Raw genomic sequence first — 15,281 nt, 5'->3', positions numbered from 1 at the left:
AATTATTCCTCCAGGTGAAAAAAAAAACTTAAAAAATATTAGTTTCTTTTTTCAATATTTTAAGTATGTGTTTTTCGTTGTGAGCATATAAAGTTCAAGAGCTAGCACAGCCATAAACAATTAAAATAAAAAGTAAATAGTTTCTAGTCGTCCTCCTATATCTATACACAATTAACAAAAAAAGAAAAATAATTAAAAATAATGGTCTGCATAGAAAAAAAATACAGTTCATTATCTGCAACAATTATGAGGATCCAAATTCGCCCATCCACTTTTCATATTTGGTCAAATCATCTGACGAAACACTTTTGTTGCATTTTGCTATTGCTTCATTAAAATCTTGGAAGGACACTGGCAAATCCACTTCTTCTTTGGCTAATTGCCGAATCTGATCTGGTTTTAATCCAGCAATCTTACGTCTCATAGACATCATAGATGCGTCCCTAAGTATTATTAAGACGCATTAGTACATGATCTACCTCTCATGGTAAAATGTGATAAATAATGAATATGATAATTATATAAATTTAATCAGTATTATAATTACCTGCAAACATTTGTGATGTCTGCTCCAGAGTAACCCTTAAGTTTGGTAGCTATCTCTGTTAAGTTTACATCAGGTTCTACTTTAACATCCCTAAGGTTTATTCTCAGTAGCGCTTCTCGACCAGCACCTATAAATAAATATTTTTGTAGTCAATAATAGGGTATTTAAAAAGGCCATAAAATAAGTGTTTACTGAAGATAACACAAATTTGGTAATAACATTATTTAGGATTTAAAGATCTCTGCAGTTTAAATGACCATTACCTACTTTTAAAACCACAACAGTGCTTGATGATCATGCCATCTTATACCAAGTATAATAATGTCAAAAATGTGAGAACATAAGTAACTACAAAAGCAGTAAACTTGCTCTGATGTAGATGTTGAACATTCTTTTTCATTTAGCAGGTTACTGTCAAGAGTGTGTTTATTTTGAATACAATGGTACATCATTGCATATGAAAAATAATTCTGAGCAGAGACAATCAATCTATTTTCTATTTTATTATATTTATATTGATATAAATAATTTATTTTTGAATAAGTAACATAGTAGGTTGAATCAATTTCTGCCGGAAACATTGTTTTATTATAGGTATTGTTTAATGTATGTTTTTAGGATAGTATATTATAATATTACAATTAATAAATATTAGGTATGTATCATTGTTATTGACTTTTGAGTCAACACCTAACCTTGTATTAAATTTTCATGTTGTTTATCAAAACCAAAAATTGTATCATAAACTAAAAACTAAAAAGTTGAAAATTTTATAGATTTATAAATAGTACAAAAAGTGCCAAAACATTTGTAAACCATATCATGTCAAATGAACATTTCAAATCTTAACAGTTATTATTTATTTTTGAATTACAACAAAAAAACAAAAATTATTTGTCAAAAATTAGTTTTCCTTACAATTCTAGTTTTACCCTAAATTTTTTTTTGTTGAACAAAGTAATTTTTCAAAGTACTGGAATTTTTTTTATTTTTATACTTTAAAGTATAAGGAAGACCCCATTTTCTACCAGAAACTAACTGCAGAGTTGTCAGTTGAACATTTTTACTGATCCATAATGTGAAAATAGTTGGGAAAATAAAAAAGTCAATACATTTATTGTTTCACTCAGAACTGCTATTATTTTTCTAAAAATGTTTAAAATCATAATATATTTTACTTGTAATTAAAAGTTTGGAACTTTTGTTTTATTTTTTTTTTTATCATAATAATATGTATTAGGAAATTTTAATTGAATCTGCTAAAATACTTACTGTTGGGTAGAGGAATATATATACGTTTCTCCAGTCTACGTCTAAGTGCTTCATCTATATCCCAAGGGAAGTTGGTAGCTGCCAGTACCATTACAATACGACTAGCCCCTGATTCTTCTTCTGTACTTGTATCACTTAAGCCATCCATTTGGACTAAGAGTTCAGATTTCACTCTTCTGGATGCCTCATGTTCAGACTCTGAGCCTCTCCGAGAACAAAGAGAATCTATTTCATCAATGAATATCGTTGATGGAGCATGAAACCTTGCCTAAGAAAATAACATACACTTATTATAGTATTGAGATATTAAAATTACTGAAAAATGAAATAATAGGAAGGCAATGCTGTGTTTTGTTTGGCGCACAATGTAATGGATGTTACATTTACTCAAACGGGGTAAATATTTAACACATGGTAAAAGTATTGATTTGTGTTAGATATTTATTTTATATTTTTATACAATCATAAATATCACAACTTAGAGTGACTTATTACCTAATTTATTTTGCTTTTAAAATATTTAATTATAAGGAGCATAACAGAGTATTTAAATTGTCTAATTCTAATGTATTAATGTATTAAATGTCATGACTTTGAAAAGTTTTAGCTGGTTAACAACACACAAAAACTAGACTACATCTATTTATGGTTATGATATTTTAAGCTATGAAAGGAACTAATTATAATATATTCACATATAGACTTATAGCCTTAAATTATTCAAGGATTATTGAAAATTATTATTTACTGTGTGTACAATATAACGGGTTCAGGAATTTGACAAAATAAATCATGAATTACAGATTTTTCAATTTAGTACTAAACTGAAGAATAATGATAATCAAAGAAGATTTCAGCATAATATTTGTTGAACCTATCTATTATACACTAATTTTAGCAAAAATTATCTTAAGAACATTTTAATGTAATTTTTTGATGGTAATGATGGTACACTTAATATTAAACTCACCATTTCAAATAGGAGCCTGACAAGTTTCTCAGATTCGCCTCTATACTTAGAAGTTAGTGTTGATGAGGATACATTAAAGAAAGTAGTCCTACACTCAGTTGCCACAGCTTTTGCAAGCATTGTTTTCCCCGTTCCGGGAGGGCCAACCATTAAGACTCCTTTCCAAGGCCGCCGAATTCCCTTTAAATAAAAATATTTCACACATTTCAATACATTTAACTTTTCAAACAATTTTATTTAACGATAAAAAGTAAAAACTCTAATATACCTTAAAAAAATCTGGCATCCACATAGGAAGTACTACTGCTTCTTCTAAGAGGCGTTTAGCTTCATCTAATTCAGCTATATCACTCCATCTTATATTAGGGTTTTTCTGTACAATATCTCTTTCTATAAAGTAAAATTATTAATTAATATCATAATAATATCTATATTATGTTGGTCGTTACCCAGCATATCAACAAGGTCTTGATCATAAGAGGAACAATCAAATCGTTTCTCATCTGGTTTCAAAACTTCTTTTTCATCCTTATCTTTTTCATTTTTATCACTCTAATATTATAAACATAGAATTATAAGAAAAAGTCTAAAGTTAATACGTTTATATTTACCGTTCCGTTAGTATTATGACCATTAGTATCTTTTTTTGGACCTTTTTTGACATCATCATTTTTTTTTGCTATCTGAGATCTAGTGGCACTGTTACGGGTATTGTTTGGTCCAATTTTTTGATTTCTATTGGCCACTCGTGATGTTTCATTACGCCGTGATGTTTTTTGTGGCCTAACTGTTGGTCCGGGTCTATGTTCGACGGGTGATGGAGGTGGCCAAACATCAGGATCATTATTATTTGCTGGGGGCCATTCTAGGGAGCCACTGCCATTAACCTGTTGACGGGTTGTCCCAAACCATGACAATCCATCAACGGGTGATATATCTTCATTTCTATCATTTCTATTATTTCTATTCACTAGTAAATAAATAATAAAAAACAATTACTAAATTATTTAGATTGATTTTAATTTATAAAATGTATTATTTTTTGATTACAATACAGTTGTAACTTTATATTATCAATCAATACATCTAGGTATTTGTCAAAGTTAAGAGAAAAAATTATTTAGCATATGAATTACATGTTATGCTAACATTGTGTACCTGATAAATAGTACACATCAAAATGTCTTGTGTGACAACATAAAAATATAATTGGTAATTAATTTTAGTGGAAAAAATATATTTGCTATAAACTGTACCATTACCAATTGATTGCATTATAAAAACAATTATATAGTATACTCACGTGCTGGAGCAGATGCACTCAGGGGCCTCTCATTCCTTTCGAAGTCATTACTTCGTAGTTGTTTTAATTTATTTAAAGTGTTTGTATATGATTTTAATTGTTCAAATTCATCATTAATCTGACGTTGAATCTGGTGATCACAAGTGAAATTTAAAAAACAAAACAACAAACAATAATATAAAATGCTGAAACACATATAACTTACGCTTCGCCAGGTTTCTCGGCGTGTTTGGATATCAACAGTAGACAAGAATCGTCCCAATTGTAATTTAGCTCCTTCATAATATACTAATGACGAATCGTAATTTCCAGTCAGAGCCATCTCACGAGCCATGTTAATACTTTCACGTATTTCATCAATCGATACTGCCATAACGGTCATCACAGCTATAAACAAAAATTTCAAATTGTTAAAATAAAAAATAATTAATATTTGAGAGTGAAAATATTAAAATAATTTAGGTACCTACCTTTAATAGTATGAATTTGAGCTAGGGAATAAATTGCGACTAGGACAATAAATGATTGTATAATGCATTTGATGTGCACCCATTATTAGAAAATCGGAGCCTTGCGTAGAACATTAACATAATATTATTTCTGAAACATAAAAATTAAACACAAATCAAAAAAAAAATGAAAACGAAAATATTGTATTATCATATTGTTTTTTTTTAACGAATTTACCATTAAATCGTATTGTCCGATAGGTCTCGACCAATACTTGTGAGCTTAATCACTAAAAATAATAACAATAATCCTATGATATATACAACGTAACCGATAGAATTGAACAACAAATAGCAATCCAACAACCACTATGACTGTTTAATGATTTTAACGACTTGTGACAATTTTGTATTAATTTTTCGATGGAAAAACATTATCAAATTATGTTATTTTGAGGTACACTCTCTTGTTTAGAGCTCAAGGACGTTATAAGCTGTTATCTTATCAGCAATACATCTCATTCTTAATACATCCTTGCATGGAGCGAAAAAGCGGGTAAACTAAATAATTCAAATATGGTACGGTTTATCTCAGAATAAATTTCTTGTTTACTTAAACTGTTTCCAACGAGTCATTAAAACATTTATAAAATGGACTAACTCGATATTAAGCACTTTAAATAAAAAAATAGTATTTTCAATCCGAAGTCGGAAGGTTCGTAAAATATATTTTTTTCGAAATAAATCAATAGTTCTATGAATACTAATACTTATATGGATGATCCATTAACAGGCCAGGGTTACACGGAATGAGGATGAGATATTCTAAAGATAAATTGTTCGTTAGTTATTTTAAAAAAACATTTGAAGTGGAGTACAATATTATATGTTTAGTATTGTTTACTATTTACAGTTAATCACATTTTAAAGCTATACGGTAATTTAATTTATATTTATGTATTATGACTTCAAGGAGCCATTTTGTGTCAATAGTCATCCCGATCATTTTTATCAAGTAGACCAGTTATTTCCACCTCTTATGAGCGTGACCCTAATAATTGTTAAATTCAACTTTTCGTGACCCTTAAAAAAAAAAATCATAATAGGTAATTTTAAATATAATTCTCATTTGCACTAAATTGTAGTAATAAGAAAAATATGAATATAAATATAAATTACACATACGAGTACATCGATTATTTCTAATATACGATGGCAATTTTCTTCCTCGATCTTTTTTGTTGTTCATTATTTTAGAATGATTCCGTTGTTTTAAATTTTAATATTCATAAAAAATCATACTAAATTACATGTGAATTTTGCGGTTGGAAGAGTAGACAATCAAAAAGCCGGGCTCGTTCTTTACGATTTAATGTTTCAACCGTTATTAAATTTCTAAATATTACAATATACATAAATAGTTATTAGGTAGTAGGTATCTGGTATATTTCGTATTTACTACCAGGTTTATTGCACATGTTATACACAGGTATATTATGCAGATTTTACAGAATACCCCATAAAAATGAATTAATCACTGTAATGTATCCTGCAATTTTCTACTAACATTTTCTTACCACATATTATATCTGCACTGTTATTGTTGCAGATAATATACATTCGAGTAATAAATTACCAGCATCGGAATAGATAGGTATAATACTATCATCAAAACGCATGTATTTTATAGACGGTCGTCGGTCAGTTCAGGTATTATATAGTTATGATGCATAGTCGGTTGCATGGACTTCGTCATTACATGCACCTATACATTGTTTATACATTTACCATATATAGCGAGTATTGTGTCTGTTCTTGACACATTTCTCTTCCACCGCATAGACTTTGTACTATAGTGTACGTACGTATAGTGTAATGGTGAGCGAAGAAAACGTCAACGCGCAATAATTATACCGTATTACAGTGAAATATAGTTTAGCGCACGAGAATCAAAGCCAAAACAGAAGGCCGCCGTATGGACAGAGTTTAATAATATATATAATAGTGCGATGAATGAACACGAGACACAAATACAAACAATACGCGAATATCTGTTGGTAAGTGTTACAAATTACAAATTACAATAAACATAATATTATTGTGTATTGTGTTTGTATGCTTGTGTGACACAGATGTTGGATGGCTGCCGCGGACCGCTTGTTATTATTTATTAAAAGTGCATATAAAGCTGTGAATTGAATGCACTATAAAATGCATTTAAAATCACAAATAGCTTATAAGATCCACTTTAAATATTTCAGTAAATTTACCAAAATATAAATTTAAATTATTTAATCAAAATATTCAAAATATAGAAAGTACCTAACTACATATGTCCTATAGTATTGCTATTACCAATTTAAAAGAACTTTTATTTTTAGACATTATAATCAATTTAGTTAGTAGCATATTTTGATTAAATTTACAAAATAAAAATTATTAAATTTATTTGTGAAGGTACTTTTTTAATACCAAATTAAAATTCTTATTATTTTACATTTAAGTTTTAAAAAAATACTTAGAAAAGCCGAAAAATATTTGAACAAATCACAAACGTCTAAATATACAAAAAGAGATTCAAAATTGAATTTATTGTTACATTGTTTAAACTTTGTAGTAAAAAATCTTTGTCTTATTACTAAAAGAGAAAAAATTAATTTTGCTACCAATTCACAACCCTATTTATAATGTAGGAACTTTCATATATTATGTCGTCTAGCGTCCCACTTACATAATATATATTAAAAGAAAATCGATAATTATTATGTTTAAATTTAATTGTTAATTCGTGTGACCAAAATTATATTAAAACTTAAAAGTGGATGGTTTTAAGAATAAAATATTTAAAAATTACTTACACTTAATAGGTACAGTACAATACTGACCTCGAAAATTAATAACAATTAAAAATTAAAATGATGGTGTAACTGTGTAAGTGTACCTATAGGATATAATGATTAACATTTAAGAATATATTAACACTATTATGCAGTGTTAATTGCTGTATGGTAATCCACTTAAAACATTTTATTAATTGTAACACGCGAAAATCTATAAATATAAATTATACGCCGTGTGTAAGTATAACTTGATCATATGGCGTATATATATATGTGTGTACGTATGGGTATGCATATTAATATATTATATGTATTATGTGTTTAGATTATTGGTAGGTACAAGTATTATGACTTTTGAGCGTGTAAAGTATTGACGTAAAAACGTAAAGCATAAAAGTTTATTATTTAGTTCGTAAAATATTATACATGGGTATACGTATACTATATACGATATACCTATATGCGTCTAAACACAAACGCGGCTATATATTATATTTATCTATAATAGTTATCGATTACTCCCGAAAAAGTTTTTTTTAAACCAAGTTAAAATAATTTATTACTTGAACTTTAGTAAAATATTTTACGATACTCTGTATAGTATGATCCACATTTGTCATCGCTGACAATGAGATACGATGAAGTATAAAATATGTTATCTTGAAAAAGGATATTGAAGTTAATCATCTTTAATATATATATTAATTATCCAAACGATTTTTGCTGATGTTACTAACAATCATTCAACGATTTATTGATTCGAATACCTATACCTATAACAGGTGAAATGTTAAAAATATAATAAAAATTAAAAATGTAATATCTAGGAGAAAAATGACAAGCTTCGATATTATATAGGTCACGTTCTGTGAGGAGTATATTAATACGAACTAAAATATTAAATATATTATTTATTTTATTATAATATAACCAAAATTGTACGTTAACATTTTTTTAAATTTATTATCTCTACTATTTTAAAATATTAAAAAAATAAAATGAACTACTTGACAATCACAGCAGGTATACATTATATAATATTGCACTCGCATTGTTAAAGAAACCGAGTTAAATGGTAAATATTGAAGGGATCTTTTATGTCCTAGCGACCTTTAGTTTTGCTTGCATTGTTCGTTGTTACGCACAGAATGATATTTTTATAAGTGTACAGTAAAATACTTTAAAGTTTGTTCAACGTAAAATATCATATAAAAGTATCAAACTGAATAGATTTAAAACAATCAAATCTTGTATTTGAATTTTAATTATTCGGTAGAACAATAAATTGAGTAACGCTAATATGTAAATACTAAATTGCACCTACCTACATGATAATAATATAACTATTCAACAATATACGCTTTCGAAACTTATTAGTTATTGGGCTTTATATTTTAATGATTTATAGAGAGTAGATATATATTTCGTTTTTTTTTTATACAAAATACACGCACTACCACACGAAAGTCGATATCTGCACATTAAAGAACCCGAGACAACATTCCTGTATTGTTTTCGTATTTTTCACTCGAAAAACTTCGCGCCATAAACAAACTGGTTCAGACCGATCTTGTATAGACGAACGCGACTTTCTATATTCTTCCACACAATGAAATAGAAACAACTAATAATAATAATAATAATAATCGACGGATCGAAACTCATAAATACCGCTATAAGCCATTTATTTTGAATAACATCGTTAACGTTAATAACGCTTCAGGGACAAAAGTGCATTCATAATACCATAATTGTAGCTGTGAACATTAACTTTACACTTTTTATTTTATACCAAAAAAATGATGAAATCATAATTATTACTTTTAATTAGGAAGTGTACAAGTGTACAACATAATACATGGGTGAAGTGCGTATATCACTAGGTAATTATGCCAATAGTATATTATTTTATAAATACATGGGTGAAGTGCGTATCACTAGATAATTACGCCAACAGTAGGTATATTATTTTATAATAAATATAATATATTGTAAATTATACATAATATCAAATATGTTTCACCAACAGAAATTCGTACGGCATTATAAACTGTGTTTATTCGATTGAAACTTAATTTAATGACACTGCGTTTAACCTATTTTCAAATTGGTGTTAAAAAATATGAACTATATAGGTATTCTATAAAATATAATCAATGATTGATTATTGATCAATTCTTGAGAATCATGATATTATTATTATTAAAATTATGATTAACATTTATATTAATCTCTAGCTGGCCCCGTGCACTTCAGATCATCTTGAATCTCAAAATACTCGAGCAAGCACAACTATCAAATGCAAATTTTCGTAAATGCTTTCTGTGCACAATATACTATATTATATACAATAAGGTATTCAATTAATTTGTCACTGCGAACTACTGTAAATACCTTGAATTTACTGAAAATGTATTATAGTTGTCTAATCCTTTAAATTTTAAAGTTATTGAAATTCACATATACTTTATGATATAGATGATCACGCGTAGGCCTTAACTATTTGATGTTTTGACACACTAAACAACAAATATTCGTCGTGCGGCAGTTCAAGACACCACGCACACATTTATATACGTATTATACTATTATATATATACATATGCATTATGCGTGTGTACGGCAAGTTACCATAAATGAACATCAAAAATTACTAATAATAAAATATATGAATATATATAGGTACACCTCCAGTCACCTCTCTCCAGAATAGAACCTTGTGAATTGTGTTGCACATTGTCGAACTACATGTATTATGTATATCTGTTCATAAATTACGGTAATTTTAAGTACAACAATTGTCAAGTATACAACATATAAACATTTATACACCTCCTGTTATTTCCGTGATGAATATTATATATTATTATTATTTCTCGATTTACCTGGTGAACTTTATTGTTATAAAATATAATCGTACCGGATGTACATTAGACGTTTTCTTTATTTTTAATACGTATTTTTAGTTCGGTTCAAATATAACTAAATTATGTAACCTAATATCCACTTCATTATAACGTATATATGATGCACGGAATTTCGGAGTACCTATACATAGGTATAAACTTAAAGAAGTTATATTTGTTTTTAAAACAATTGAATATATAATATGTACAATGTGTACACAAGGTATAAATTGAAAGAAAAGTGAGCCTTTACGGAAAAAAGGTAAGTACTTATAAACTATTATATAGCCATAAAGGTATATCGTAACGAGTATCGACGAAACGGAAGATTGTTAAAAATAAATAGTCGTTTTTTTTTTTGCTCGACATTTAGGTAGGTAAACATTGAACAATAGGTAATCGTTTTTCGGCGACATTTTAAATGAGATTGTGACCTATCCTATTTTTTTGTTTTCCTATTACTACAAGAACGTTTCGAAACAAGTGTTTGGCTTAATAGATTATGGGCGAGATGTCACGTAGGTAGTTGAAACACGTGCTAAATAAAAAAAAATAATAATGATGTCTAATTTTCTATTTGTCGAACCGCGTATGGATAATTTTTACATTTATATATGATAATAATCGATTACACAAATCCTGTAGTGGCGATTATGAAACAAAAGTTGTATTATGAGTGTGCTAATACACGCTAATACAATATATTGTGTTTATGCGTATGGGTATACTCTGCTCTATAGTCTGCAGTGTTCTGGTATACACGATGTATGGTATATCATTATATTGTTTCTCCGTGGAAACATAAGGTAATTTTTATATTACGTACTTACATATTATATTATATTATGTAGTCTACGTTTATAAGAATTAAAGAACGAAAGATTTGTAATGTACGAATTGCACAAAAGAAGTTCGTCGGGTCACACGAATCGACAAATAACAGAGCTCTATTGTTTTGAAATGAATTGGGTTAATTGTTTGGATTTATATAAGACAACAGGATTAACATTCATTTTTAAGTACATAGGACATAACAATATGCATAAGATATATGTAAAAAAAACAATAACAACAAAATATTTAATGAAACTTTCAATTTGATTTATTTTTAAAATAAAAAAAATGCTGCCAATTGATTTAAATTTGTTTGAATGTTAATACGATGTATTACTAGAGACGTTTAATTGTGTATACAATTTATAATAATTGCTAATATAAAAAATATTATTATAAAATGCAACATACACATATAAAATATACAGAATTGATTGTTTTAAGTATTTAAGAATCAACTATAATATTATAATGATAACTAATATACGACTCATCATTCCTTGGTTGATTTTTTTTATTATAATAATACATAGTATATATACTACAGTTGAATGTTTATGCATCTATATTATATTATTTACATATTTTATATTATTATAAATTAGAATATCACTTTTTTCATTTGGAATCACATAATTTTGTTTGTTATTTAACTTCAATCCGTACTATACATATTAGTATATTATGTATAATTAACTGGGTCTGACAACAACTTTTTTAAATAAATATATCCTCATGATATTAAAGGATAAAAATTAATAAATATTATCATCTGAAATTATATTATTACAAGGATATTTGAAATACTTTATAAATGTTAACTGCCTATTTAGTATTAGAAAAATAATTCTATTTTGATGTGAACAATGTACACTGCATTCATGAGTGGTTTGAACGTAATCGTATTATCGTAATAATAAAAAAGTTTAAAAGGATTAGCTGTAGACTATAGTGTTGTACATATGTGAAAAATGAATCTGATTATATAACTGTTGACATTCAACATAATATATATTACAAAGTTTACAAAAAACATTCTTGTTTTTTATCGTAATCATAATACACATTTGTATAATATAATAACAACAACAATGTATAATACACAATGGAATATGGATACATACAAAACTGTGTAAATGAATTGCAGTGTGGCATGAAAATGTTTTTTACAAGGAAATATTTATTACTACAATTATTACAACTATTATAATTTATAAGTCATGGATGCTCTTAAAGTGAATATCATTGTTTTGAGTAATTTAATATTTTGATTAATAATAAATAACGATTTACTTTGTATTTAATAATAAAAAACATCATTGTGATTTGTGTAAGAAACGTTTAGCATTTGTTTTGTAATTTGTGCTCAGTATTAGATTTAAAGCAATATAATATTTAAATAAATATTGTGAAAACGTTAATTTAATTTGTGTGTTAAACTTTAAAGCTTAAAGCAACTACCTACTCGAATAACAGCGTCAACTAATAATATTAAATTACTAAATTAGTATAAATTAATATAGAAAAGGTGTAGTGGAGAACACCGTGCTATAGATATAAGTATAGGTAATTGTTTATTAACTATTGAGTATAATCCGTAGGTGTACTTCACTGCTTCATACGTAAGTCCTTTTTGTAGGTAGTCTAAATAATTTAATTAATTTGCCCTTGGTGACTTAAATGTTTCGGATAAAATATTTTAATTTACGCGCATGAGTTTTAAACATACTTACAGCAATTATTGTGTATAAAATGGTATTTTAATTTTTAAAACATTCTAAATAATTTATCATATAATATTTTAATTCATGCATCGGTGCTTGGAAAGGTTAACGAGAGCATATTGTATATAGGTATCACCATTTATTATTATTTTAATTTATTTAATACTAGAATGCTAACGTTTGTGATCTCGACTAACTTCTCACATAATATTATACCTACATAATTATTAATATTATTATGCTAGGTATCATCCGAGTTTATACCTAGAGATTTTTTTATAAGTGTTGTTATGTGTGTTCAGTGATGCGTATACCTGATACCTACCTATATATTATATTTATGTAGGTGCATTATATACATACATAATACATATCGAAATCACTTTCATATAGAACATCTGATTATATTACATAGTTAATGTGTACAGTAGTAAAAAATTATCTAGCACCAATTTTTTCGAATATACCTATAATCTAATATTATAATCACATTAATTAGTGACTTAAAAGCTGCTTCAGCACTAATTGTAATCCGATACATATATACACTTGTCAAACATCCAAATATCTATTAGCATATAATTGAGTGTAGTTTTTTTTTTGTTTATTTTTGAAACACTTAACATTATATTATATTGTAAATGGGTAAAAACATGTAGCTAGGTATACCTACCTAATGAACATCGTATAAAGTACCAACTCGTTATACAAAATATAATCCTATTTTGAATATTCATATCATGTTTTTCATGTTACTGGATTGAAATACTATCTATAGATACTGAATATAATACAAAGGGTCAAATCGGAAGACTAGTGTATAGATTATCCTATAAGACAAATATTAATACGTATGATGATTTTTTTTTTACTTATTTAAAGTCTACCTAACATCTATAATATGAGTCATAATATTATCCGTATCCCAACTATATAACTGGCCATTATTTAAACGTAGGTAATTCGATAACGTCCATATATATAAGATAGTAATAATATTATGTAGGACCGCGTGGAGTGAAGTTGTCGCAATATTTATGATGCACGCATAAAATATTATAATTCAATTAATTGTTCAGAAATAAAAATAAAAATAAACCAAGGCTCATGGTTGGTGTTAGAGATGGTGTGACTTAAATATGATAGCCCTAATTAAAGGTATAAAAATTAAATATAACAAAACAACACATAGAAATAATCAAACCCATTGAAACATTTTATTTGTCAAATAAGTATCACAGACCACAGAAGAAAAGAAACATGTAAGTCTTGAGGTATCGTAGCAGGTAAACCGTATTCCAGACTACAGTATACTATTATAGTAGCTTAGTAGCATAGAAATATTGACATTTAATATTTAAATATTTATACGGAGAAATACTGTATTAATATGTTTAAAAATACTAATCGACAATTATAATGACCGACAGCAACGCGCATATATATAGTTAATTAAAAAAATAAATTATCTACCTCCTATATTATTTTTTTGCAGTATAGATGACGGCTGTACAAAATGCGTATAATTATTTAAGACTGGAGTTAACATTCGCTGGGAAATTCGCCGAGACTATGGTTCAGTCTCTGTCTGGCAATACACCGCGAATTCGCGTGATGGATTCGTTCAATATTTTCCCCTAGTTTTTCCAAATATTTACCATATTTATAGGTATCAGTTCCAAATATTTCTATAATAAAAATTCCATACCCATCTCGTGGAGTGAGTTCCAGAATATTCACATTGCATGGGGAGCACGTGCGGTATACCTATACTCATTCTTTAGTCACTTTCGTTGTGCCCATCGCTGTATAACCAATAACCACCGAAAATATGATGTCTGATGAATTTAGTACAGCCGAACTTGTAGCCATTGAGTTATTATTTTAAAAGAGGAAACAAAGAAAGCTACTAAAAGAAAATATGCAGCAGCATCAATACGTTTACTGAACAGGTATAGAAGAATAAGAGGCCAATTTTAACAAATTTACGATGATATACTTCAATATCCAGAAAAGTGTCTACTCAAACCTTTGATAAATGAAAAATGTAAGTTAAGTTTATAATTGAAAAAAGTTGAGAGTAAAGCCACAATAATTTTCTATGAGCGTCAGAATTTAGAATTTTGACAAAATTCATTAAAATAAAGAAATTCGAAAATTATTTAGAGTTAGAAATTCATAAGAATGTTCTTTGTCATCTAAGATTTGAAAATGTAATATAAGATTCTACATAAGTTTTCCTACATTTAATAAAAAAAAATGTTTGTCGGAAAGTCGAATACATTTTTATGCGCGTTTGAAGATATTATAATACACATTGGATATTCACCCGTAAATTAATTCTCATAGAACGATTATATTGTTTTGTTGTGATTCAATTTCTATACATGATAACATTTTCAAAATATTTTGAATCGTTTGAGCTACTTAAATATA

The 15,281-nt window shown here is 27.5% G+C and overlaps 1 protein-coding gene across 3 annotated transcripts in view; it reads right to left on the bottom strand.

Moving 5' to 3' along the window:
- Positions 1-216: 216 nt before the first annotated feature.
- The window catches only part of LOC111039089 (katanin p60 ATPase-containing subunit A-like 1), a 20,530-nt gene continuing 5,465 nt past the window's right edge, over positions 217-15,281 (bottom strand). For 2 of the 3 annotated variants that reach the window (XM_022322404.1, XM_022322405.1), the window contains exons 2-11: positions 4,563-4,692; positions 4,298-4,479; positions 4,093-4,222; positions 3,401-3,759; positions 3,239-3,341; positions 3,058-3,179; positions 2,790-2,969; positions 1,820-2,087; positions 548-674; positions 217-443 (exon numbers count right to left, since the gene is read on the bottom strand). In XM_022322404.1, the coding sequence (XP_022178096.1) occupies positions 245-443; positions 548-674; positions 1,820-2,087; positions 2,790-2,969; positions 3,058-3,179; positions 3,239-3,341; positions 3,401-3,759; positions 4,093-4,222; positions 4,298-4,474 (1,665 nt within the window). In that variant the 5' untranslated portion in view covers positions 4,475-4,479; positions 4,563-4,692 and the 3' untranslated portion in view covers positions 217-244. Of the gene's footprint in view, positions 444-547; positions 675-1,819; positions 2,088-2,789; positions 2,970-3,057; positions 3,180-3,238; positions 3,342-3,400; positions 3,760-4,092; positions 4,223-4,297; positions 4,480-4,562; positions 4,693-4,779; positions 4,990-15,281 lie in introns of those variants that run through there. The other variant, XM_022322403.1, reaches the window with a different exon arrangement.

The sequence above is a fragment of the Myzus persicae genome, unplaced genomic scaffold (genome assembly GCF_001856785.1).
Source record: "Myzus persicae strain clone G006 unplaced genomic scaffold, MPER_G0061.0, whole genome shotgun sequence".
Taxonomy (NCBI): Eukaryota; Metazoa; Arthropoda; class Insecta; order Hemiptera; family Aphididae; genus Myzus; species Myzus persicae.
The sequence above is the reverse complement of the archived record's forward strand: the minus strand, read 5'-3'. Positions and strand labels throughout refer to the sequence as shown.